Source organism: Gouania willdenowi, chromosome 22, assembly GCF_900634775.1.
Source record: "Gouania willdenowi chromosome 22, fGouWil2.1, whole genome shotgun sequence".
NCBI classification, from domain to species: Eukaryota; Metazoa; Chordata; class Actinopteri; order Blenniiformes; family Gobiesocidae; genus Gouania; species Gouania willdenowi.
This window is the reverse complement of record NC_041065.1, coordinates 14,617,456-14,645,366: the sequence shown is the minus strand read 5'-3', so window position 1 is coordinate 14,645,366 and position 27,911 is coordinate 14,617,456. Positions and strand designations below refer to the sequence as shown.

The following is a 27,911-nucleotide window of genomic DNA, read 5'->3' as shown; positions in this document are numbered from 1 at the left end:
TTGTGTCCTACATGTTGTTTGCACTGTATAGGACACTCACAGTCTATGGTCCAAACAGCGCTGCGTATGTCGCCCTCTGCCGGTAGAACTTTAGCACTGCAGAGGGCGTTACAAGCAGAGGACGTGAAACAGTTAAAGGGTCAATTACATTTTTTGATTACAATTACGCCTTCAATTACCCATTTCCAATTACAATTAAATTACAATTACACTTATTTATTCTTATCCTCAGAAAGTCAATTACAATTACGTTCTCAATTACAATTAATCATAATCACTAAGTCTGAAATATATACAGTAACCCCATAAAAGTTAACCTTCCTCATGTGTTAGCTTTCTGTTTCCATCTTATAATAACGGGTCCAAAATTAGCTGTAAAATACACTAAAAACAAATATCATCTAATTTCTTTCCTATCGATTGGTTACCTTTTTATGCTTCCTAATCAATTAAAACATAGATTTTTATTCTTTCGGTGTGGACACCTGAGCCGTTTTTGTGTCAGTATACCCCCCCAATTTAATTTTTTTTAAATGGTAAAATGTGGAAAAGCTTGATATGAAACATATTAATAACCGTTAACTACATATGTGCAGAACTGTACATAGAACTGTAACATGGTTCCCCAAATTATAATAGGCAACATCAACTGTATTTGGTCACACTTTAGCATGAACAAGGTGTCATAGGGGCTGTCATTAAGTGTCGTTTGCTAAATTATGACACCTTTGGAGCTAAATTGGGATTTTTTGGGTTAGGTAGAGGGATCGAGTGGGGTTAGCATTAGGGGTTAGGGTAACTAAGAGTTAAGGTTAGGGTAATAGACGACACTTGATCAAAGCCTTCATGACACCTTATTCATGCTAATGACAGCATGTCAGCCTTATGTATAAAACTTCAACTAAAGTATTACCCTGTATTTTATATTTTCCCAAATATAAATGTAGTTTAAAAAAATGCGGTATGAAGAAAAAAAGTTGGTGCACCTTGTCACTTTGTGCACTAATCTTGGTTACTCTGTGTTTTTTACACGGGATAACAGAACTCATACACTTATGGTGATGCTTGGACACGTCATCAGTGATTCATCAGAGATCCTCGCCTGGGCGACCCCGCCGGGGGTGATCAGACCTCGGCCTGTGTCCAAGTAGAGTGCCACGGTGCCCCCAAATGGATCCACAGCCACCGGGAGGCCTTTTCTGTGGCCTCAAGGATGTTCTTGGTGGCTTTTCTTGACTGCTGTCCTCTAATGCCAAGGAGTTTGAACACTCGCTGCAGTGAGTGACCTACAAAACCCCTGCACCTGATTTCAACTGGTTCAAAGTGGGCTCTCCAGCCATTGCTCCAGCACTCTGTGGTGAACTTAGAGTATTTAGGCCTCTTTCCCTCATTAGCTTTGTCATTTCACTCCTCCCAGGGCACAGTCAGCTCCAGTAGCACCACTTGCTTGGTTGACTCAAATGTTAACACCATGTCTGGCCGGAGTAAAGTGGTAGAGATATTGGCCGGGAACTTGAGTTACCTTCCCAGGTAAACTTGGAGCTGCCAGTCACGAGCGGTGGTGAGGAGCCCTCCTGATGAGTTGGGCTGATGGTTTGCCTTCTGTCCTGCTCTAATGAAGGTAATTGACTGCTTTGGGGCAACATGGGACTTGCTGTTTTGTATCGCTGCGCAGATGGAATCCACCAGGGATTTTAAAACTTGGTTGTGGCGCCAGCGATACCGTCCCTCCCCTAGAGCCTTTGGGCAGCAGCTCAGGATGTGCTCTAAGGTGACCCTCACCTGGCACAGTTTGCACTCTGGAGTGTCTGCTAGGCCCCAGGTGTTGACCAGGCTTGGGAGGACGTTGCACATAGAATGAATGAGGAATTTTGTGCGCAGAGGTTCCGCTCTCCAGAGCTCTGCCCAGGTGAGTTTGCGAGATTCCGCACGCTCTCAACTTGTCCACGCCCCTTGGACATTCTGACCATCTTGTTGCAACATTCTTCCTTCCCCTCTGCACGGATCTTGTCTCGGACCAGTTGGCGCTTCTCCTTGCCACAGGCCCAGTTGTAGTGTGGCTTACGAAAACAATCAAGGCCTGCCCTCCCCACTGCCACGGAACCCACCAAGGTCTCGTGTCTCAACCATGTCTTCGCTCTTCTTACGGCTTCTTGTGCCTGCCACCTCTTCCCGGTCTTAACAACGATTCCTGCCAAGGCAACCTTGACATCTGCAGAGTTCCTGTGCATCATTACCTCTCTGGAGCAGGTGTCTTTTAACTCTTCTGAGAGTCCACTCAGAGGGAGGTGCAGCTTGGTGAATTGGCCATAAAGAGCAATGCTGCTCAAGGACCGAGGGAGCCCCAGCCATTTCCTTAGAAACTTGCTGATGGTCTTCTCTAGTACTTCTGCCGTTGTCCTTGGTACCTAGTAGATTATCAAAGGCCAAAGTGTTCTAGGCAGGACTCCGTGCTGGTACATCCAGGCCTTAAACTTTCCTGGGAGACCAGATTTGTCTATGGCTGTGACCCAAGAAGTCAGGTCACTCTTTGTCTTCTGCAAAGCTTCTGCATCCTTCAGGGAGCTGTCAAAGATTTTGCCCAGGATCTTGACAGGTCTTTCAGTCACAGTTGGAATCTTGGTCCCTCCAACTGTAAAGCGAAAATAGTCGGCCACTTCACCTTTTTTCAGGACTAGAGACCTGGACTTAGCTGGCATGAAGCTCATCTTTGCCCATGTGATGAGCCGTTCAAGCCCCTGAAGGAGTCACCTGTACCCAGGCACAGATGTGGTTATCGCTGTCAAGTCATCCTTAAAGGCGCTTATGGAGGGCTACCGGGTCCCAGATCTTGATTTTGGCCCTCTGCATTCAACCTCTGCAGACTTGACAATCATGGTCATGGCCAAGGAGAAGAGTGACACCGAGATTGTACAACCGGTGATTATGCCCTTCTCCAGGCGGTGCCAGGAAGAAGCTACTTGGCTTGAGGAGATCCTTGCGCTGAAATTGTTGTAGTAGTCAATGATGGGGTTGCAGATCTTCCCAGTGCTGTTTCAACAAGTTTGTGCGGGATAAATCTGTAGGTGTTGGTTAAGTCAAGCAAGAGAGTTGCCAAATCTGCTACTCTGCCTCCCGGATCAACTGCGTCACTATTCCTGTATGCTCCAGGCACCCAGGCACTCCAGGAACTCCCCCCTTCTGGACAGAGGTGTCTATATAAGCATTCTTCAAGGGGAAGTTGATTAGTCGTTGGGACACGATCTTAAAGAAAATCTTGCTCGCAACGCTGAGCAGCGAGATTATATAAAACTGCTTGATGTTGCTGGAGTTTTCTTCCTTCGGGATCCAGACGCTTTAGGTGTGTCTCCACTGGGCGGCAATTTTCCCTCTCTGCCACATCACCTTCAAGATTTTCCACAGACGCTTGAGGACCCGTGGACACTGCTTGTAGACCTTGTAGGGTACAACACTGTGGCTGGAAACAGAACTAGACCTTGCAGCTTTCACAACTTCCTACCTCTGCCAGGGTGGACTCATCACTGTTGAATTGAGATACTGGTTCTGGAGGTGTCACCAGTGCCTCAGAAGGGCCAAGCTATTGATCTGAAGTGTCACTGAAGGTGGCATTGATGGTGCTCGATCTCTTCTACAGGGCAAGCGAGGTGGCCACTTCGCCTCTGGCCCAGTAGCCTCTGAGTGAAGGCGCTTTGCTTCTGAGCACTTTCCTTTCCCCTCCGTCTGTGCCATTAGGCCCTCCTCAACGTGTTGAGTTTTTTTCTTACAATGTCAGTAAGTTCCGACAGAGCAGGTCTCTCCACTTCCTTGGTTGCCTTAAACTGGCTTCTCAAGGATTTTAGTTCTTGTCTCAACTGGCTTATCTTGAGTTCCCACCGATTGAGTTTTGCTGGGTTTCGAGCGCCTTGCTTCTGTTCCACTCCAAAACGCTCAGCTCCTAAGCTTATTATGAGGGAGCACATGGTTTGAAGTTTCTGGTCAGCTTAACCCTTTAACACAGGGTAACAAACTTGATCAAAAACTGAGTCTAGGAAAAAATATTTGGGGTCGTCAGGAATTTGTGACATCAAAATTGGGCCACGATCCAAAAAAGGTTGGGAACCACTGCCTTAAAGGCAAGTTAGTGTGAAAAGGTTGGACATTAATTGAAATGAGTCAATTAATAGTAATCAATGTAGGACGGTAAGAGAAACTCATATTTCAATAATAGTCATAGTTGTTGTAATTTCGGTCAATTTAATACTCTGCAGATTTGGTCAACTATAGTTTTATATGTTAAACCAGTGAGTTAAAGATATACTGTTTTTATGAAGGGGAATATAAGGTCTACGGAAATGTTTGGGCATTCATGTAATATCCGCGTGAATGGCACATTTTAAGGCATTTGGGCAAAATTTCTAAAGTCTTGCATTTTTCATAGGATGCCACCAATGACCCCAAATAGACAAGTCTGCAGACAAATTTCTCTTCAACAGGTTCACCTGTGTAAATGCCCATAGGTTGCATTTTCAGTCACCAAAGGCAATAGGGCTGACTCATAAATAGGGACTTTTGACATTAGCTTTTTGCCCACATCCCATATGCCAATATTGTCCAACAAAAAATATTCAATTTTAAGATCGGTATATTTACCAATACCGATTCATACAAAGATGACCACATCCCTACCGTTAATTGAGGTCACACTATATATGTATTTATTTAACCAGGGTATTCCATGGAATTAACAGGTGAAGTCTACTTTTAATGTGATGGCCCATTAGATGCATTCCACAAATAAGCATCATTGGTCCAAAAATAAGAATACTTATTTAACTTCAGTTATGAACATTGTTGTGCTAGTTACTGAAAAAAAGTAACTAGTTACCGTTACTAGTTACTTCATTCACAAAGTAACTCAGTTACTATTTTGATTACTTACACCAAAAAGTAATGCGTTACTGGAAAAAGTAACGTTTGAGGTACTTAGAATTAAAGAATGTATTATTTATTTTGGGTCATTTGTGTCCATACAGCTTCATATTAGTGCTGTAATAATATAATAATCCACTGTTGATCAACTGCTATAAAACAACCATAAATGATGTGCATATAAAGCACAAAACTGCTGCTCCAAAATATAAAACAGTAATTTTCAGCCTTAGCACAGTAATATAAAATAAGCTGTGTGTATTCCAGATGCACATTCTGCTGTTGAAAATGCTTATGAAAATAAATGTGGAAAAACTAATTCGCAGCAATTTTCTCAGCTACACAATGCTAAACATATCAGCCTAATGAGCTGCTGTTAGCAGTGACTCAGCAGCAGCGACAGGCTGCTTATTTACAACAACATACTGTGCAATAGTTTGGCTGACCTGTCCCTGGATAACAGTCACAGTCCGTTAAAATCCAGCCGCAGCGTTAGCTTAGCTTCACTGATGCATCTTTTGGAGACAAAAATAATGTGCGTATTTCCACTCTGAGAAGCTCGTCCTGTTCTCGCATTGACTCTCCATGATTGGCGCACGTGATGTAAACGGAAACACGCTGACAATGCTTCTTCTTCTACTGTTTTACCGTGTTTGGTGCAGCATCCCGCAAAAATATGTAGCATAAACTGCAGCTAACATAGTAACGGACAAACGCACCATATTGTAACGGTAACGGCGTTATTTCTTTAGAAATATATTAGTAAGTAATATTTATTTATATAGCACCTTTTACAGACAGGAGTCACAAAGTGCTTCACAATACATACAGTGCATACAATACAAATTACAGTTACAGTCACAAAAATATGATTGCATTACAGTACTAGTTACTGTCAAAAGTGATGTTGGGGCGGTAACGCCCAACACTGGTTATGAAACAAGTGTCCCCCAAACAACAGCACATACTAGCATAAAATGTGATCAGTTTTTTCCGCTGATATTGAAAAAATGATATCACATTTTATGGATAGTATTGGCCGATAATATTTCCCATATCTACTTCAAAATATTCAACATCATACCTAGATTTGAACCCCAAACCTTTCTAATGTACCATATGAACTTCTAGAACACTTTGAGCTGCAGCAGCTCATCTGCCGGACCAACATTTACTCACCAATATTCTATGTTTTACTGTAAATGTGAGTTTTAGCTTGAGAAAATCTCTTCATGGTCCTTGTCAAACTTCCCCATTCTTCCTGCAGGGAGATCAACAGCACTAACAGGTGCTAGGATCTGTCAATAGGCCCAATGTATTGAATCATGCCTCAATCTTTAGTTTTTCCCTTTGTCAAACAGTAGCACACACTGACCAATCAAAGCAAAAGCCTTAGATCTAATCACAAGGCAGCACAAAGTGATAATTGGTTTCTAGATCCCATTTCTTTTGAATCAATAACCCCGCTGGCTGAAAGCAGCCCGCAGCAAGCATAACAAAAAGCCCAGCAGACAAATCTCATCTCCAGAGCAGCAGCCATTTCCAGATGGGTGCATACTGCCTTCCTTCCTCTGCTAGAGGCTACTGCTCTGACCACCATTTCCAATGCATTGCACAGAACACACAAACACAAAAGGCCTCCCATTCAGAGCTCTTCAAGCGTGACAGTAGAGCCAAACACAAATTAATGCGGGGGTGGTTAGGTCCTCTGAATGCTGGTAAATGCACTTGAGGCTGACCCGTCAGAAGATCAAGTGGATGCGTAGGATGAAAGAGCCACTGTGCAACAATTAGGTTTTTATTTACTGAAAAAATATTCACAACAAAAAGCAACAATTTCTTCTTATATTGCCATCTTCATAAAACATGAATCAATGCCACTCATTTAGATGCAAACAAACCAAATTAAAACACATCTAACACTACAAGCTTCAATTAAATAAAACCTAAACCGTTGCAAATGTCTGCATTTCCACCAGAGGGCACCAGACAGCAAATTAGGTGCAACGTAATGATGCTGTAAAGTCAATTCTGAACATATACAGCAGTGGCTGTACATACAAAAATACATTTACTATAACTCCAAATCTTAAAATTTAATGGTACATGACAAAGAGATTAACTTAGAAAGAAATACATCAGAAGAAGAATAACAGTAAGATTAAAAAAATTAATTAAAAAAAACAACTACACATCTCCAGTTTATTTAAGGTTCAAGTTTTATTTTTTTGGAGATGACAAATTATTCAGGTTGAGAAAGGTTGCACACACTCTGTTAAAGACAAAAAAAACAGATGGTCAAAGTTGTGTACAGTTTGAAGAGTGAGTCAAAGTTAAATAGGCATCATTGGCATCAGGAAACTACAGTTATTTAACACAAATGTTTTTAAAAACACATTCACACCAAGGCTTCCTTCTTCTCACTGGTCCTTGTCATGGGTGAGAGCTCGGTTAACAGCTGAGGGAACAAACAGAAGAGAAAATATGTAATTTAGGCTTTAGTGAAATGTGAAGATGTGTAAGAGGGTTTGAGAATTTGTTTGCAGTGTGATGCATGGGTCATTCACTGGATCAATATGTGGCTGACATGAGTAGAACATATCATTAAAAGTACACATTAGGGTGTGGAGTGAGGGGGCGTGTCTCACCTTCTTTTGTGATGTTCTCAGTGATGTTCCGGGCTTTGGAGCTGAGATTGTTGAGATCGCTGACCATGCTGTCCATTTTGGCCTCATGTTTCAAAAAGAACGGCCGAATCAGTTGGTTGTACAAAACAGTCGATCCATTCCAAGAAACCGGAGACATGCACCAGATCAGGAAGAGACACTGAGGAGAAGGAAGAGAACCTCATTACATTTTAGAACAATCTTCAACATCTAGATCACTATTAAGCCCTTTTTAGTCTTTTTTATAGAAAGAGAGACAACAAATGTTGACGTGTCACTAAAGCAAAAAAAAAAAAAAAAAAGTTACAAAGTCACTAACAGGATTTTTCAGAAAAAGGCTGTTTTCACAGCTTTTAGCTCAGAAACTGGCAATTTGTGTGAAACTACCAATATTCAACTGCGGATTCCAGAAGAACAAAACAAGCTAGAAACAAAAAATAATAATTCTAATGAAAATAGAGAGTCTATTCTTTCAGAATCGTTTCAGATTTTAGAACGTCATCGTACAAAATATTCTGTGGGTCTTTAAAAGTCAGTCAAAATGCTCTAAAATGGCTGGCAGTGAATGAGTTAATAACCAAACATTCTTGATCCATCCTGTTATTTGATCATTAAAAACTCCACATGTTTACATTATAATATGAGTAGAGAAACTGAGCCCTTCCCAGAGAGCTCTATTACATTCTGTGTGGTTGCACACTCCTAGTCATTTCTCCTCAAAACCTGAAGCCTGCATCTTTCTTTTCACTTTGCTTTACATACTATGCCCACAAGGAGGCAGTGTTTGCAAATACATAAGCTCAGACACAATAATAATTTATTTGCTATACAATGAAAGATGCACTTACCTTGCCAGCGTAGTAGAAAGGGAACCAGAAGAGGAAAATGTCGGAGAAGAACTCCACGACGGTGAAGAGTCCATACACCACCCAGTAGGTCAGCCACTGTGTGTCGTCGTCCTTAGCTTTGCTTTCAATGGCTTTGATGCTGAAGGGACAAAATAATGTGTAAATACAAGTGCTAAAGCACACAAAGTTCAGCACCGTTGGTGGAACCATAAGCGAGACTTCATGGTGAATAAAAAGAATGTGGGCATTAGGGCTGCGTATCGCCAGGTACCTCACGATAGAAAATATCACAATATTTTTGCCCGCAATAACGATATCACGATACCACGATAATCGATATCGCAGGAAATTTCATCCGCGATACATCACGATATCTGGGTCACAGAATGCATCTACTGCACTGAATCCATTTTACAGGAATGACAAAACATTGTCAATCGATTTCCCATGAATGACAGCCAAGTAAAACACAGTGTATACTGCACAGTGGCTCTTCTTAACACACACTAACCACAGCTAGTCCAGTGTCCTTGTGTCATGTTTAAGTCTTTAAGGAAGACTGATGCAAAATAATGCTTCACCAAAATATTGTTATTGATGTTTGTGCAAATGAACTTTAAATCATTAAAATGAATGCATAAAATAGGAATTTCAGGTGGTTTATAAATAAATAAACATCGATGTTTGGCGCCAGTGAATCGATAAAGTATCATTAGATGAAACATCGCAATATATCGTCGTATCAAGATATTGTCACAATGACACTAGTGGGCATCGCCATTTTGGCGATTTCATTCAATTAATGGTAACATATTATGTTCTTACTTATTTCTGCTCCAACTTCTACACCAGAAGTATTAAACCAATTTTAGTTAAGGGGCCAATACGGAGCAGTTTGATCTCAAGTGTTTCACAGATTTTATGCAGGAAAATGAGTAATTTCAACATTATTGTGCCCTAGTTCGCACTTCTATGGATACATAAAATACTAAATATGTAAGAAACTGATAATATCCAAGCATTAAGTGACAGATATCAGTCCCAACAGGATTTTGTCTTTATTTTCTTACTTTGTCTGCACATGCTGTCAATGGTCAACACTACAATACCAGTCGTACCAGCCTGACATTGCCCGATATTGTTAGATCTCTGAAGCTAAGCAGGTCTGGTTAGTAGGTGGATGGGAGACCACTGAGAATTCCAGTTGCACAGTGGGTGGCAGTTACCTCAGTGGTATCTGTCATTGTGTCCTTGGACAAGACACTTCACCCACATTGCCTAGTATGAATGTAGTGTGTGAGTGTTGGTGGTGGTCGGAGGGGCAGCCTTGTTTCCGTCAGTCTGCCTCAGGGCAGCTGTGGCTACAATAGTAGCTTACCACCACTAAGTGTGGAGTGAAAGAATATTGCCTTAGTTCTGTAAAGCACTTTGAGTGTCTATGATAAAGTGCCATATGAAATCCAATGCATTATTATAATTACAAGAAGTGCAATTTTTTTTAGACAGCAATGCATGTTTTGTTATTGTAATTAAATAAATGAATTCATTTTATTGCATAATTGTGACCATCACCAGCCCTCCCCAAGGACGAGTAAGAAACACTTTATTAGAAGGATGCCAACACGCACCCCCACCCACGCCCCAGCACCAAACTCGGCGGGCGTCCACTGGTAGGCCCAGAGCCAACAGGGATTGGACCCCAGGCCAGTAGGAACCGGAACAGAAGCAGCACCAGCAGCAGCCTGCCCAAGGACGACGGCCACATCCCCACCAACGGCACACACCTGGTGTGGTAAAGCAGCCCACAGCCAAAGTGGCCCGGACCCACCCATTGGCCCGCAAATAGCAGGACAAATCCACCAGGTGATCGACCACGACCCCAACCACCGGAACAGCGAGCACCACCCCCCAGCAAACAGCATCATCCCCAAATATGTAAGAACCCGACAATATCCAAGCAATAAGTGATAGGAGGGAGGAAAATAAAACAAAACATAATGTGGCCGCACTTGAAAACCTTCCTCTTGACATTTGAAAAATCCTCAAAATAGTAAAAAATATTACTCACTGTGGGCCCAACTGGATGCTCCAAATGGCCAGATTTGGCCCACGGGCCATGAATTTGACACTTGCTCTACAGTGAAATAGTATTTTAATCTGACGTTTTAGTGCTAAGTCACGTTTCAATCAGTTCCTTGGACGTCACAATGTTATTTTTAAGACCAGGAACATGAACAGTGGACAGATTTTGATGTTACACTTTCTAGAAAATAAGAAATGGGACTTTGATGCTGATTGTGCAGCATTTGGATGCCACCATCAGCAATTTTACGACACATCTACATATGCTTTTCAGCTGAACAAGGAAGACACCTTAGAACAGGTGAGTTTACACGACCATGATGCATGAATGGAGCCACTTCTTTAAGCATTCACCACGTCACAGTTTATTAAACATGTCATTGACTTGAAAATACTAAGCTTCTTTATGGCAGTATTCTACTTAACTCTCAGCCATGAAAGTGCAAGTAAGCAAAAAAAGATATTTTCAGACAGTGACAGTGAGTTCACAAAGTGCATTAGTAGCAAACGATATAACCTCTTATGACCTTTAGATCATTACTTGTTGACATATCAGTGTTCATACTGAGATGAGCTTTAAAATCATACTCACGAGAAATATGCGGGATAGATGAAGCCAATCAGGTTGCAGAGCAAAGAGGCGCCGTATCCAAAAAGAAGATAAAGTCCAGCTAATAAGAGGAAACCTGTCGGAGACAAAAAGACAAAAAGCAGAGCAGTCAGATCGGAGCAGAGGGTGGGACACAAAGTGAGACTATATCCACTTTTTTCAACAACACTTCCTATGCAGAAAAAAAACATTCTGCCGTCATCAGAGTGAAGGATTAGGATCTGAGCAAACAAGACATTTAAACACACCTTAGCTCAGTGGAAAAGCTGAAAACACATGCACGCACAAGCAGAAAAATATTAAAAAATATATACATTTTGATTAAGTTTACCAAATCAGGATTTTAAAATATAGAATATTACGGAAAATGTAAATTAATATCCATCCAAATAAAATCACTTTATGTTAAATAGGCTATTGGGAAGCAGCAGTGCAGTGCAGTCCAGGATAGTGACATTGTTACAAGCAGTGATAATAAATCCAACAATGACTTTATACTATATTAATACTCAATAGCTAGAATATAAGGTTACACTTCTTCCAAAAATGGTAAGTTTCATAATAATTTTGGGTCCAACATCCCATCTGTAGAATCTTCTTGCTAATGTTCTAACAGAATGTCCAACACTTAGGGTCCTACAATTTCCACATTAACAGAATTACTACCGAAATCAACCAATAGAAACGGAATCCAGACGAAATAATCTATGTCAGTACAGCTTATATCAACCTTTTTAATTGTATCTTACACATGGTTTGAAATCATTTTTTTTTTATTTTGACAAACCTTTTAGTTTAATAATGGTTTTCTTTTTTATTATTATTATTTATTTTGTTTCCTCAAAGGAGTTGAAAACTAGGAATTTCTGAAAAAATTGATAATATTATATAATATTTCTTTAAAAAAAAAAAACTGAATTATGTGGAAAACATGGAATATGGAAAAAAATGAAATTGATTTTATAGGGCCCTAAACACTGAGGAAGCATTAGAGATTAGAAAATATAATCAATGACGTTTGTTTTTGGATTGTGACCCCATTTTAATATCACTCATTTCTGGCAACCCCGAGATTATTTGTTTCTTCTATAATTAGTTTTCATCATGTTTGTTATACTGTCTAACAAAAGTGAAAAGATGTGCCAGCTCAGATATTTGTATACTGCATTTTACTTATTTGTTTTTCTTTTTGCTCTCTTTTCTTTAAATTGCATTTTATATATGAGAAACTATAGAATATAGTCATTTAAGATTGTATGTTGTGTTTTAACTAAAAAATGTATATTCATATTTTTAATCAGTAATTATTTGTATCAATTACGAGACATTTCAAGCGACCCACGTGGGGGTCACGACCCCCAGGTTGAATAACACTGGTTTAAGCACAATGTTGAACACAATGATTATAAATATCAAACCTATTCACACAGCAGCCAAAATGATGGCAAACATGCAACCACGAGGCTCTTTACATGTCATTTGTTTGTCCCAGCTAACATACAAATAACCATGTGACTGTGTGCTGAGCCTCAGAGAAGGACACACCTGGAAGATCTGGTTCCAAATCAAAGACCCCGGCCTATGTGAACTATGACTAACATTTTAAACAAAGCAGTCTTCGAACTTGACCTTTACGTAGGTAAATTGTGATGTGTTTGTTTTATTTTCAAGCAACTGAGACAGGAAGAGCACTTAGTGACTCCACTGTCTAGCAGTCAGTCATTTTTAACTGAATAGAAAGCTGCAGTTCATTGAAATGTCATCATTTTACTGTATATTGGCATTCATTTCTATCATTTAAATGAAATTAAAAAGACTGTTATGTGGCCAGGGCTACGACGGCATATTAGGCCCACAATAAAATAAATAAAATGAGCGCCCGCCACATGTACGGAGGCTGTAGTTCCTCACCTGCAGCGGGTCCAGGTTCGATTCCCGGCCTGGGACCCTTTCCTGCGTGTCATTCCCTGCTCTCTCTCACCCCCTTCCTGTCAAGCAACTGTCATATAAAGGCCACTAGAGCCAAAAAAATCCTTTAAAAAAAAAAAATAAATAAAATCGTAATTTTATAAGATTAAAGTCACAATATTTCAAAATTAAAGTCATAATATTATGAGAATAAATTCGTGCTTTATGAAGAATGTCGAGTATTTAGTGAGATAATACTCATGTTTCACAAAAGACACGGCTTTATTCTCAAAATATTACGAATAATAATAAACAAAATTCTAATAAAATTATGACTTAATTCTCATAAAATTATGACTTAATTCTCATAAAATTATGACTTAATTCTCATAAAATTACAACTTTATTCTCGAAATGTTACGACTTTAATCTCGCAGTGCTCAGATATGTTTTTATCTTAATGTGGCACTAATATGCAGTTGTACAGAGCAACAACTGGGTGGCTGCTGTGTAAATACAAAACACAGCGTGTCTGGTGTGAACAGGACGTACACTATCAGGCTTTACCTTCTGCTCTAAATACTGTTTGTGTAGAGCTCAGAGGACTATTTGTTTTGAAAGAGTGTGTGTGTGTGTGTGTGTGTGTGTGGGGGGGGGGGGGGGGGGGGGGGGTGAGAATTGAAATGTTGCAGATCAGTCTGACCAACATTAACGACCGTGTGACTGTTGGATTAATCCTGAGGTGAGGTCATATCCCTGGTAGACCTCAATCTTTTAAGAGCCTGTTGAATCGAGGCACACTAAAACTTTTAGATTTCTGCTCTAACTATCACAGACTCGCTGTGAATGTTTGACACATTTACATCATTAGTTTCCTTTTCTTTTATAACAAACTTAGTTCTAGGTGTTAACTCAATTTGAGGTAACATAAAAAAAAACAAAAATACATTTCAGATTTCTCTCACTGATCAGTGTTAGTTTGCTATTTAATAATGTGTAGGTTGAAACTATGAGCTACAGGTGCAGCAAATATCCTCAGGCTTCACAGCAAGTGCAGCTAAATAAAGACTAAAATATCATGTCATGTACTCCGTTACCTATCCAACTGGTTATTTTAATGTAGAACAAACATTTGATTATTTTCCCTTGATATCGATTACTCGCCAAAACATTTCTTTCACATGTAAAAACGCCCTTTTGTACCAATTGCACTACGATATTCTTTGCTCAGTTTTCGCTACTTGATATTGCTCATAAATGCATCTTAACTAACACAGAAATAAGAACATTACTCATTATTTTCTCTTTTCCAGTGCCTTGTTTTCTTTGAGAATTCGTTTTAAACTTAATGTTTGCTTTTAAAGGCCCCATCGTATTTATCTGAGATTTTAACTGTCTGAGCACAACAGGGCTTTGAGGTTGTTTAAACGGCTTCTGCTGGACGTGCCCGGGCCAAGATATAAACGTTGAACAATGGTGCAAACTAGGGATGGGCGATATTGACACACAAAAAAATATATATATATATTTATTATCCCGATATTTTCTGGTATTTATCACAATAACGATAAAAATCACGATAAATAAAAACTGTGAAAAAAACGCAACTTAGTGTAAACAGGTTCTTAAACACAAATAAATGTTTATACATCAACATTAGACACATTACAAAAGGCTACAATAGCTGCTGACTCAAAGAGCTGATTTTTTATGAAATATATTTGTGCATGTGGATCACTCTATTAGAGTTATTGTATGTAATTCATTTATTTCCTCATTTGAAATAAAATTATTTTCTAAAAAAAAAAGCACATGAAAAGCAAAAATAACTCCGTTAGTGTTGTTACTGTTGATGAATCTTGTTTCATTTATCTGATAATGAGTTACATAAAGTCATGATTGATAAATATAACTCATTGATTTCCTGTAATTAAACCAGATCAAGCTGATGATTTAATCATTCAGTATATTTTGGTGTAATAATCTCAATAGTTACATTAGTCTAATGGGACCAGCTTTGTTTGTGAACACGTGAAAAATAATTAAAAAATATTGCGTTTCACAAATTGGGACGGATGAATAGTGACATTAATATTTATGCTAACATTTATTTCACACGACATGTGACATGTTAGTTTTTATCCTTCCATAGTAAAGTGTTAAATCTGACCATAAACAAATCAAAGGCTCTCTGTGGCTTTATGACAGTAAGACGTGTTCTTTTTACTTGGTCTGTTTCGTATTTGGAGTGGTTAGCATTAGCTCTTAGCCCATTCGGTGTGTTAGCTTAGCATAGTTAGCTTTAGTTGAGTTTCCAGTTCATAATCGTTGCTACAGGTTCATCTCTGTCACCGTGTTTGTGGAACTTTGGGTGGATCTGACGGAGGAACTTGAATCGGTTCACTTTGTTGGATGGTTGTCTGGTTTTGACCAAGTAGTGATCCATGATGTATCGCAGCACGGCAGCTTCAGGTAGCTGAGACGAGCACTCACACACACAGACGGCGGTGTGTGAGGGGGGCGGTGGCGGTGCTCCTCAGAGCTTCTGTAAACAACGTTCTGCTCCAGAGAATAATAAGTTCACAACAAACAGGGGCAGTTTTGGCTCATGGAACACGTTTTTTTGGGGGGCATTCTTAGCTAAATTGAGGGACAAATGGCCGATGGCCCTCGCTAATTTCCGACATGGGAATTTATCGTTTATACCGTGGGATGACAAATTCTTACCGATGAGAATGTTTTTGACGATAAATCATAAACGATAAAATATCGCACATTCCTAGTGCAAACACGCTTTCACATTTATACATCATTGCTGGCCCTCGACTTAAGATCAATCTCAAGACTGAGTTGTGCATTATCTCTGACATTCTATAATATATTATGACATTTATTTACAGTGGATTTTGTTCTTTGTTTTTATGCTTTATTGTTGCTCGGCAAATTTGCAAAACTCTATTTACCTGCGGGCTGTTTTTAAGCACTATCGGGACAAACTGCATTACATAAGATTGAATTCTTGTATAGACATAACTCACGACAAATGTTCTAACTAACCAATTCAACGAATGACATTAGTTCTTGAATCCTAATAAATAAAAATAGATCCCTCACTGAGCTGTTCATCTGTACTGCCTTGCTCAGATGACAGACACTTTTAAACCACAGAGGGCACATCATGCATTTTAAATGTAGGTCATTGTGGTTGCTAACTTGTTTCCTGTAGATTGGGGACACGAGACAGACACAAAAACTTTGCCCGAGGTGTTTGGCATTGAATACCATCCATTTGGCAAATATCACAGGCGATGTACAAACGCCTTCAGGAAAAACAAAAAGCTGGAGTGGGCCACGTGCAGTTAAATAACCCGACATCCGAGTCTCCCCCCATAGCACGAGATGTTTCAGAGTGAAGATATAAATACTCCTGTGGGACCGGCTGGAGGCTGCCGAGGAATATTAGAAGCAGTTAATTTTCAAATCTAATGACTTCTAGTTAAATTAAAGGACATGTCAGCTTGGAGAGACACCAATGCTGTTTCTATGGTTACTCAACTTTTTCTAAGGCCTGCAGTTGATTCAGTGGAGGAGGAGTAGATCATATTTCACCTTTCAACACGCAAAACTCCTTATGGCTAAACTTCATCATGTTCCTCAGATCAGTTCATACTACATGACCTTAGAACACATGTTCTCTAGACCAGCAATTCTCAAGTGGTGGGTCGGGACCCAAAAGTGGGTCGCAGACAGCAGGTCAAAAATACAAAAAATTACTTAACGTCTCTCATGTTTGACTATGTTTTTTATTTTGAAAGAAACTTTTCTTTCAACAGGCATGCTGTGAAACGCATGTTGCACAGGAAAATATATAGATTTATGTATCAAAAACTATTATATGTGCGTGTTTTCAACAGCTATTTTTGAAAAAACTCAATTTGGTTGGTTGAATTCCAAAAAAAAAAAGTGGGTCGCGATTTCATGACCGCGGCAAAATGTGGGTCCCAGGGTGAGACCAGTTGAGAACCACTGCTCTAGACCTTTCTATAGAATCTAGATCAGTGGTTCCTAATCTTCTGTCAAATTACGTGAGCCCTCTTCATATCATAAGTACCCTCTCCATAATTCCATATGCTTTTTTAATTGTGGAACAGCGGGCTCTCCTAAACCCCTGACTTTGTCTTGAGCATTGGTTCGCTATTGGCTTAATCTACAACTTCAAAACAATGAGTGGAATTTAAAGTGGATTTTTGTGATTTTAAAAAATACCAATGCAACTTCTATGTGATTACTACAATAGTAAGTTAATATGGCCTCTTGTGTAAAATGTACCTATTTGTTGTCTCTAAAGCATAAAATAATCCTTTTTCAATACATTACTAGAATATATAGTACTTTATTGAACGATAGTACTGGTATTTTGTGCAGAATTTGTCCCAAAAAATACCCCCAAAAGGATTATTTTTTAATTAATTCATAAATCTTTCTAAGTACCCCTTGCAATGTATGCGTACCCCTGTTTGGGAACCACTGGTATAGAAATAGAATGGGTGGGAGGTTTTTTAAATACCGAGCGCTTCATTTGTAAAAACCAATCAATGGTTTTAGTTTGTGGATCAAAAGCCATACTTTAACAAACATCACAGGAGTTTTCTGTAGGTAGAGCTGGTTCAGGTAAAACTGAACCTTTCATTTAAAATAAAAACAGTTATCGACTGTGACTCTGGCTCTTATAGAGAAAAGGTCATGTTTTCTAATCCTGGCCTTTCTCACATCCACACATTTAAACCCAAATTAGTATCATCCTACAGCCAAAAACATGGAACTTTCATCACTTCTGTGGATTCTTAAAGAGATTGTCCTATAATGTAAGAATCTGGATAAATTTGGGGAATGTTAATGAACAATAGGTCAGAGTTACAAACACCACTATTCAACACAACTGCTTAACTCAACAACTGTCAACCAAATTCATTCATTTGCACACTTGTGTGTGTGCGCGTGTTTTTTTTAATGCCATTGTTGTTTTTCTGTTTGTATATTATTTTTATTTATTCATTTTTGTAATTTATCTCTGTCCCACAGTCGTATATTTAGCATTATTATTCGATGCTGGTATTTATTTATTTTTTTTGTTCTTACTGTCTGCTATTTTATTGTGTTGCTGCAACGTGTCAATTTCCCCTCTCGGTCTATTCTTTTCTTTTCATTTCTATTCCATTCTATTCTAAATACTGTTCCTCCTCTCAGTTTCTATTCTTGGTTTCTCTCTGGAAAAAGGGAACTGTTCCTATTGTCGTTGTAAATGTTTAAACTTGTGTTAATTATCAACAACTTATCTTAGGACCAAAGTCATGTTTTTTTATGCCATAGTCAGACATTAAACTAATCTGAAGGTGGGAGATGGGTGAACTTTGTTTTTGTTTTTTTTTTAGTTGGAAAAGGTCATCAAACCAATAAACCAGCTGAGCCTCAATGACAGACATCTTATCAGCTACTATCTATCTTTCTCCATGTGTTTGATTAACACTGAAGGCAGGTTGGTGTGTCACATGTTAAACTCCAGAAAGCTGTGTAAAGTGCACTGACCAAAGGCGAAGTATTCCCTCTTCACTCCGGTCTTCTCCTCCAGCCGTCCCAGCTGATCCGTGAACACATTCTTCTCATGAAGCACCGACACCAAACGATCTTTAAACTGATTCATTTTCGAGCTTTTTTCCTGTCTGTCAAACAGAGCCACGAGCTCTTAATCACTTTGAGACGTCCAAAGTTAAAAAAAAAAAAAAAAAAAAAAGAAGTTAGTAATTTTCACCAACCTTTGATTAATAAGTTTCAGGGAAGTCACTGTTTGGCCGCTGCAGACGCAGACTGTGGCTGTACGAGAAATCGTGCACTGTGAACCCCTCGCAGTAAGTCTAACGTCATAACCAGTATGTAGTGCGTTCCATTTCAATAGTGTGCAAATATTAAGTGGGCAAGAAATACCCGGATGCACACCGTGCGAGTTGCTTTTTTTAGTAGGAGGGGTTAGCAAGGCTACTCCAGCCAATCACAGATCACTGTCAAGTCACGTTGTCTGGTCATTCCTCTCCTGATTGGCTGTTTACGCTCTCAGCAGGTGGGCCCTCTGAGCTGATTAAAATGAACGGTTTTTTTCGGAGCAAGCGTTGCCAGATTGGGCTGCTTTCCTCTTATTTTGGCTGTAGTTTAGTTTATTTGCCAAAAATTGTAATTGAATTGAATTACATTTATTTATTTCTTCCTTTTCTGAGAATAGTTTGTTGATGTTGTCTAGAAGTTGTGTTTTAATTTTTTTTTTTTAACTATCAGTGCTGTTTTAAAATGAATCAGATATTGTAATGTGCTGCGTGCACTCATTCATCACATCATTACCATTGAATGTGTAAATAAATCCATCCATTTTCATACCCGCTTATTCCTGTTTAACAGGGTCGCGGGGGTCTGCCGGTGCCAATCTCCAGCTCTCATAGGGCGCTGGGCGGGGGTACACCCTGGACAGGGCGCCAGTCCATCACAGGGCAACACAGACACAGACAACCACTCTCATTCACTCCAATGGGCAATTTAGAGACTCCAATCAACCTTACAATCATGTTTTTGGATGGTGGGAGAAAGCCGGAATACCCGGAGGAAACCCACGCAGCACGGGGAGAACATGCAAACTTCACACAGAAAGGACCCAAGTCCACCCCAGGGCTTGAACCCAGGACCTTCTTGCTGTGAGGCAGACGTGCTAACCACTAAACCACCGTGCGCCTTGTGTAAATAAATGTACAGTATTATAAAACAAGCAGTCTTGAACTTGTTGCTTTTATGGGTACTTTTTCTTTTTTGAGTATATTTCTAAATCAGTCATTTTACTTGTACTTAAATACATTTTAAAAGAAGTAATTTGTTACCTTTCTACTCCCAATAATTATTTTTGTTTTAAAATGATCAACGGACATTGGGAAACATAAAAAAATGAAATTACCAGACAACGATCAAATGTATGTACACTTAGAGCCTGAGAATTTTTTTAATTTTAAATTATTCATATGTTAAAAAGGCAAAGGTTGCACACACTTTGTTAAAGACAGAAAACACAGATGGTCAAAGTTGTGTACACTTTGAAAAGTGCGTCAAAGTTAAACAGGCATCAAAAGCATGAGAAAACTAGTTCCATCCGTCTTCATACCCGCTTATTCCCGTTTAACAGGGGGGTCTGCCGGTGCCTATCTCCGGCTCTCATAGGGCGCTGGGCGGGGGTACACCCTGGACAGGGCGCCAGTCCATCACAGGGCAACACAGACACAGACAACCATTCACTCTCATGGGCAATTTAGAGACTCCAATCAACCTTACAGTCATGTTTTTGGATGGTGGGAGGAAGCCGGAATACCCGGAGGAAACCCACGCAGCACGGGGAGAACATGCAAACTCCACACAGAAAGGCTAACCACTAAGCCACCGTGCCCCATTTAGAAAACTAGTTATTTAATACAAATGTTTTTTTATTTAGATTTAGACAACTTTATTTATCCCAAAGAACAATTCAGTTTTTACAGTCCACCAGACCTTACATACAGTCAAAACAGCAGACAAGACAACAATAAAAGTCAGTATATTCAGACATTCCACATCAATTTCTAGCCATCATGTAGTTCAGCATCTATAGGCTGAAAAATAAATAAATAAATAATACAAATCTATCAGTCCATAAAACTCCTGTCCAGGTTTAAGAGCGTGATGGCAGAATGAATAAAAGACTTTGCATAACGGTTTGTTCTCCTACAAGGTGCAATGTAGCGATGGCCTGATGTCATTAAAACACACTCAGAGCTCAGTATGTGATCATGTTGGGAGATCATACCGTTAGCCTTTTTCACCACCTGTTTCTCCCAATAAGAATACAGATCTCTCTGCTGAACTCCAGTTATTTTGGAGCAGATTTGAACAATGCTGTGGAGACTATTTTTGTCTTTGACAAAGAGACCAACAAACAAAGAAAAATGTCAAAAGACTTTCAATAAAGGACTTGTAAAAGATACACAGCATTTTGTTCCAGACATTAAAAGACTTCAGCTTCTGCAGGAAGTGGATTCTTTGTTGACTTCGCTTAGCGATACTTTCGGTGTTCAGATCAAACTTTTGCTGGGAATCGAACAGAGTATCTAAATACTTTTATGAATCAACGATCTAAACATCTTTACCATGAATGGAGCTGGCTTTAGGTGCAACGCAGTCTCTCTTAAAATCAACAATAAGCTACTTGGTTTTAGACACATGAAAGAGCACTACCATGGTCCGACTCTGACCCTTGAAGAAGAGTTAAAAGTGCTGTATCATCAGAGAATTTCACCAGGTAGCTCCCCTCTTTAGGAGACCTGTAGATGTCTGTGTACTGGATAAAAAAGACTAGAGACAAAACACATCCCTAAGGAGAGCCTGTGTTAGACATCAGGACGTCAGACATGACTCCATTAGCAAAGACCTACTTTTTCCTGTCCATTAAAGAGTTTAAACAATAAGAACTGATAAGGCAACTTAAAGCAGTAGAAAGGTGGTCAATTAAATTATACGGTTGCATCTTGTTAAAAGCTGAAGAGAAGTCAGTGAAAAAGAGTCTAGCATGTGATTTTGGTTTCTCTAGATGCTTAAAAAGTTTGTCCAACATGAACAGTTTTGCATCCTCCACTCCTTTACCAGCTTGATAAGCAAACTGTAAAGGGTTAAGTTTCCCTAACACCAGGGACACAAGCTCATCTTTTAAAATTCACTCCAAAGTTTTTATCACCAACAACATTAAAGGCACAGGTCTAAACTCACTTTGGTTAAAGTCAGTAACTAACTTTGTTTGTCATTGCAGATCAAAAAAACATTCAAATCAAGGCTTCCTTCTTCTCACTGGTCCTTGTCGTGGGTGAGAGCTCGGTTAACAGCTGAGGGAACAAACAGAAGAGAAAATATGTAATTTAGGCTTTAGTGAAATGTGAAGATGTGTAAGAGTGTTTGATCATTTGTTTGCAGTGTGATGCATGGGTCATTCACTGGATCAATATGTGGCTGACATGAGTAGAACATATCATTAAAAGTACACGTTAGGGTGTGGAGTGAGGGGGGATGTCTCACCTTCCTTTGTGATTGCCTCAATGATGTTGTCGGTGATGTTCTCGGTGATATTCTCGGTGATGTTCTCGGTGATGTTCTCAGTGATGTTCTCAGTGATGTTCTCAGTGATGTTCTCAGTGATGTTCTCAGTGATGCTCTCAGTGATGTTCTCAGCGATGGTCTCAGTGATGGTCTCAGTGATGGTCTCAGTGATGTTCCGGGCTTTGGAGCTGATACTGTTGAGATCGCTGACCATGCTGTCCATTTTGGCCTCATGTTTCAAGAAGAAAGGCCGAATCAGTCCCTCGTACAAAACAGTCGATCCATTCCAAGAAAGCGGAGACATGCACCAGATCAGGAAGAGACACTGAGGAGAAGGAAGAGAACCTCATTACATTTTAGAACAATCTTCAACATCTAGATCACTATTGAGCCCTTTTTAGTCTGTTTTACAGAAAGAGTGATTTTTTTTCTTCTGCTTTTTAAAAACAATTTAACTTTAAGGTAAATCGTTTTGTTTCAAAATGAACAGAAATCTCTCATTAACAAACTTTGGAGGCTGCAGTTTAAAGGGAACAAAAATATTAATAACCAAACATTCTTGATCCATCCTGTTATTTTATCATTAAAAACTCCACATGTTTACATTATAATATGAGTAGAGAAATTGAGCCCTTCCCATGCAGAGAGCTCTATTACATTCTGTGTGGTTGCACACTCATTTCTAGTCAAAACCTGAAGCCTGTATCTTTCTTTTCACATTGCTTTACATACTATGCCCACAAGGAGGCAGTGTTTGCAAATACATAAGCTCAGACACAATAATAATTTATTTGCTATACAATGAAAGATGCACTTACCTTGCCAGCGTAGTAGGAAGGGAACCAGAAGAGGAAAATGTCGGCGAAGAACTCCACGAAGGTAAAGAGTCCATACACCACCCAGTAGGTCAGCCACTGTGTGTCGTCGTCCTTAGCTTGGCTTTCAATGGCTTTGATGCTGAAGGAATAAAAGGAAGTTTAAACACATGCGCTAACACACAAAGTTCAGCACCGTTGGTGGAACTATGAGTGAGACTTCATGGTGAATAAGAAGAATGTGGGCATCGCCATTTTGGACATTTCATTCATTCAGCGTTAAGATATTATGTTTCTACTTATTTCTGCTCCAATTGTATTCTACAACAGGGGTATCAAACTCATTATCGTTCAGGTGCCAAATACAGAGCAGTTTGATCTCAAGTGTTACACAGATTTTAAGTGAGAAAACTTTGCACTTCTATTTCATGTATACATAGAATACTAAATATGTAAGAAACCGACAACATCCAAACAATAAGTGATAAATACCAGCCCCAATAGGATCTTATCTTTAAATTTCCGAAATTTTGGAACCAACTTCTATCTATAAAAGCAAGAATGTTCTGTATGAGTGTGTGTGTTAGGGTTAGGGTTAAAGGGGACATATCATGATTTTAAATCCTTCCTTTTTAGATATAAATCATACAGTTGTGGTCTATATAAAGTGGAACTGCAATGCTTGGGTCTGAATTCCTCATTATTATAGCTCCACAGGCCCCTTTTCTACCCCTTTTCTGATGTGCTTCTGAGAGCAACTCGTTTTGGTGCGGTCTCTTTAAATGCAAATGAGACACTCCATACCCCGCCCCCTCTCCAGGTTGCAGAGGTGACACTTGGTTCAACTCCACCCTGTTCGGCCATTTTTGTAGTTTGATAGAAGAGATACGATTGTCTAGCGGCGCAGAAAATGTTTATTCACACGTTATTTACAAAATGTCAACAACAGAAGACTTGTCCATCCAGCCTTAAATGTTTGAGCCAGAGTCGGACCCAGCGGAGTGAGATGAAAATGAAGATGATGAACCTGCAGAACCCTAACAAGTGAGCTAACACAAGCACCGAGCTAACGCTAGCGCCAAGCTAACGTCACGAAATGCATTTTAATACAGTCTTTTCGGAGACAAAAATGGCAAAATGAAATGACTAATGAAAACTTTAGACTTGAATTAAATCACATAGGCCATATCATCAAGGATCTAAAACGAGCACACAGCGCTAACATATGAAGACGGTGCAGCTGCTAATGCTAACAAAACAATGACAGGGACGTCTTATCATCACACTTTTTGGCATTATTTACAGCTTACTGAAGTGCTCTGTTCGTCGTCTCCAAAGATAGAAGGAATTGAACCCTCAATCAGACAAAGTCTTTCGGCAAATCCTTCTTTATACTGGCGGAGGTTGCAGAAGCAGTCATCCTTGAAGTGCTTCGCGCACACAAAAATGACCTTACTCATAAAAAATAAAATTCAACCAGGCACTTCGAAAAGGTTCTGATGCTGGGAGATGGTGAAAAACTAATCCATGCATTTGTTACATCTAGACTAGATTATTGTAACTCTCTACTGTCAGGACGTCCTGTTTGTCCAGGGACACAGTTGTGCCAGGTTGTAGACAACCCCCCACTTCTGTTCCTTGTTGCATTCCCATCATACTGCTCACACTGCTTCACACCATTTACACTGATATCCACCCCATATATATATATATATTTTATTTATTTTTTATTTTTTTCCTGCAGTCTGTGCCTTCTCCTTGCCCTCCGCTCTCTTTTCTGTTTCAGGTGTCTTGATGCAGGAGATAACGGTTCCTGATTGATGGCTCACGGCACAGCTAGTCTGGGACACTTGAATGGACTATCCTTCTATCCTATTCTGTTTGTCCCTCTGTTCACTAACCCCAACCAGTCAAAGCGGATGGCTGCCACCTCTGAACCTGGTTCCGCTGGAGATTTCTTCCTATAAAAAAGAGGGAGTTTTTTCTTCCCACTGTCGCTAAATGCTTGTTCATGTGGATCTTGTTGGGTTCTTTCTTTTTTCTTTACTATGGACTTTATATTTTGTTCAGCGCTTTGAGATGACTTTGTTGTATTTTGCGCTATATAGATAAAGTTGAATTGAATTGAAATTGAATATGCTCTACAGTGAAATAGTATTTTAATCTGACATTTTAGTGCTTAGTCGCGTTTCAATCAGTTCCTTGGACGTCGCAACGTTTAAGACCAGTAACATGAACAGTGGATAGATTTTGATGTTACACTTTCCAGAAAATGGGACTTTGATGCTGATTGGTGCAGCATTCGGATGCCACCATCAGCAATTTTATGACAGATCTACGCATGCTTTTCAGCTGAACAAGGAAGACACCTTAGAACAGGTCAGTCTATGCTACCATTGGATGCCTTTAACCTCATAAAAACTTTTAAAAAAAAACCTAAGATAAACATTCTACTTAACTCTCAGCCATGAAAGTGCAAATAAGTGACAGTGAGTTCACAAAGTGCATTAATAGCAAACGATATAACCTCTTATGACCTTTAGATCATTTCTTGTTGACATATCAGTGTTCATACTGAGATGAGCTTTAAATCATACTCACGTATAATATGCGGGGTAGATGAAGCCAATCAGGTTGCAGAGCAAAGGGGCTCCGTATCCAAAAAGAAGATTAAGTCCAACTAAAAGGAGGAAACCTGTCGGAGACAAAAAACAAAAAGCAGTGCATTCAGTCAGGTGGGAGCAGGGGGTGGGACACAAAGTGAGACTAAATCCATTTTTTTGCTTTGAGGTTGTTTAAACAGCTACTGCTGGACATGCCCAGGTCAAGAGATAAACATTAAACAATGGGGCGAACAAGGTTTTACATTTATACATCATGTGGTTTTCTTATCCTGGCCTTTTTCACATTCATGCAGTTAAACCCAAATGTGCATTAGTATCTTCCTACAGCCAACAACATGTAACTTTCATCACTTCTGTGGATTCTTAAGAATTTGTACTATAATGCAGGATCAATTTGGGGAATGTTAAGGAACAATAGGTTGGAGTTACAAACACCACTGCTTAACTCAATAACTATCAACCAAATTCTTTCATTTGCTACTATCTATCTTTCTCCATGTGTTTGATTAACACTGAAGGCAGGTTGGTGTGTCACATGTTAAACTCCAGAAAGCTGTGTAAAGTGTACTTACCTAAGGCGAAGTATTCCCTCTTCACTCCGGTCTTCTTCTCCAGCCGTCCCAGCTGATCCGTGAACACATTCTTCCCATGAAGCACCGACACCAAACGATCTTTGAACTGATTCATTTTCGAGCTTTTTCCTGACTGTAAAACAGAGCCACGAGCTGTTAATCACTTTGAGACGTCCAAAGTTAAAAAAAAAGAGAGAAGTTATTAATTTTCTCCAACCTTTGACTAATAAGTTTCAGAGATGTTACTGTATAGCCGCTGCAGACGCAGACTGTGCCTATACTCCAAAACGCGCACTGTCGACCCCTCGCACTAAGTCTGACGTCATGACTAATATGACGTCAGAGTCCGTCGGGCGCAGTTTTGACACCCGACTACAGACGCGCGGTGCATGCTGGTTAGATTTTTGTCCGACTTGCTCCAGACTTGTTCTGATGTCACGGGCACGGAAAGTTCGCGAGACCCTCACGTGACCAGCTGTCTGGGTCAGTATTATGACGTCATAAATACTGTAATCGCGCACAGTTAGATCACTTTCTACGTGCGTCTCGGTGCCGACTCTGGTTTAGAACCATCGAGTCATGAAACTAACACCAAAAAAGGAAAAATAAACGGAATTGGACTTGGATAAATAACCCTGCGACAAGTGAAATACACAAAAAAAAAAAAAAAAAATGTGAATCATTATCATTGTTTCATTGTGTGGCTGGTGAGAAACGTTTGGTTCCAGCTTGTTTGCACAGTTTTTTAATAGATCTGTAGTGTGTAGTCAACATAGCTACAGCTAATGATTTAGATAAAGCAATTTTTCACTCATCTTCCACTGCAACACAACAGAGCTCCCAAACAAGCAGATGACAACTCATAAGGTTTTATTTTTTTAATTTAATTTAATGTTTTTTAGACTATTTATTTATTTATTTTATTTCATTTCAATGTTTTGTTTTATTTTATTTTATTTTTTATTTTGAAGGACGGGGTAATGATAAAACAGCAGTTGATTGGGCACTTTTCCAGATGTCATAAAGCTGTACAATCAGCAGAGGACAGTATAAACCAGTTTGTAAGAAACAAAGGACTATGAGGTGTTTTTTATCCCAGTGGTCCTATGACTCCTCTGTAGTAACGGAACACAGATTTAAAAAAAAAAAGGTAACAAAAAACAACTACATTGGCAAAATATACAAAGACTGAATCAAAACTCGATACATTGGTAACATTGACCAATAAGAAGTAAACAGAAAATAAAAACCAAAACCATAATTCAGAGGTCATTCACACATTTTCAATAATTTGGGAAATTAACAGTTTATATGGTGTTTAGATCTGACAAATCTTGTTTCTTCCTTTTCACTTCTTCTTTTTTCATAGTTTCAAATCAATGGCTTCGTTTTTAAATATCTACAACTGAGAATTAAAAAAAAAAAATGTTGCCAAAATAAAATTTGAGTAATACAAACAAATCCTTACTTGTATCCTTCATTTTCAAACCAATTTTAATCTGACAAAACTCAAGCGATTGAAAACCAGAGACAAATAAAACGTGTGATTTGATGAGTAACGTTTGATTTGATGTTCTTCTATGGGGGAGCCATTGTTGCAAGACATTTTTACCTGATTCATGAAACCTTTATGGAAGACATTTATAATGTTTTCAGAGGAAGTGCAGGTGGAGAAAGAACCGAACCCAATGTTTATCCCAGTGAAAGTATCCTCATTTCTCTTTTTAG

At 39.3% G+C, this 27,911-nt stretch overlaps 2 protein-coding genes and 1 pseudogene across 2 annotated transcripts; all 3 read right to left on the bottom strand.

Annotated features, from left to right (window-relative positions):
* Positions 1-1,088: 1,088 nt before the first annotated feature.
* On the bottom strand, positions 1,089-3,959 carry LOC114455988 (uncharacterized; annotated as a pseudogene).
* A 2,733-nt stretch (positions 3,960-6,692) lies between these two features.
* Positions 6,693-19,474, bottom strand: LOC114456744 (receptor expression-enhancing protein 6-like). Its single transcript, XM_028438709.1, has 6 exons — positions 18,836-19,474; positions 18,609-18,742; positions 11,097-11,190; positions 8,423-8,561; positions 7,557-7,734; positions 6,693-7,366 (listed from the first exon to the last, which is right to left on the bottom strand). The coding sequence occupies exons 2-6, from the start codon at positions 18,721-18,723 to the stop codon at positions 7,329-7,331; spliced, it is 564 nt and encodes a 187-aa protein (XP_028294510.1). The 5' UTR covers positions 18,724-18,742; positions 18,836-19,474; the 3' UTR covers positions 6,693-7,328.
* Positions 19,475-21,848: 2,374 nt separating this feature from the next.
* On the bottom strand, positions 21,849-26,439 carry LOC114456743 (receptor expression-enhancing protein 5-like). Its single transcript, XM_028438708.1, has 5 exons — positions 26,184-26,439; positions 25,589-25,682; positions 22,991-23,129; positions 22,152-22,497; positions 21,849-21,961 (listed from the first exon to the last, which is right to left on the bottom strand). The coding sequence occupies exons 1-5, from the start codon at positions 26,296-26,298 to the stop codon at positions 21,924-21,926; spliced, it is 732 nt and encodes a 243-aa protein (XP_028294509.1). The 5' UTR covers positions 26,299-26,439; the 3' UTR covers positions 21,849-21,923.
* Between the last annotated feature and the right edge of the window lie 1,472 nt (positions 26,440-27,911).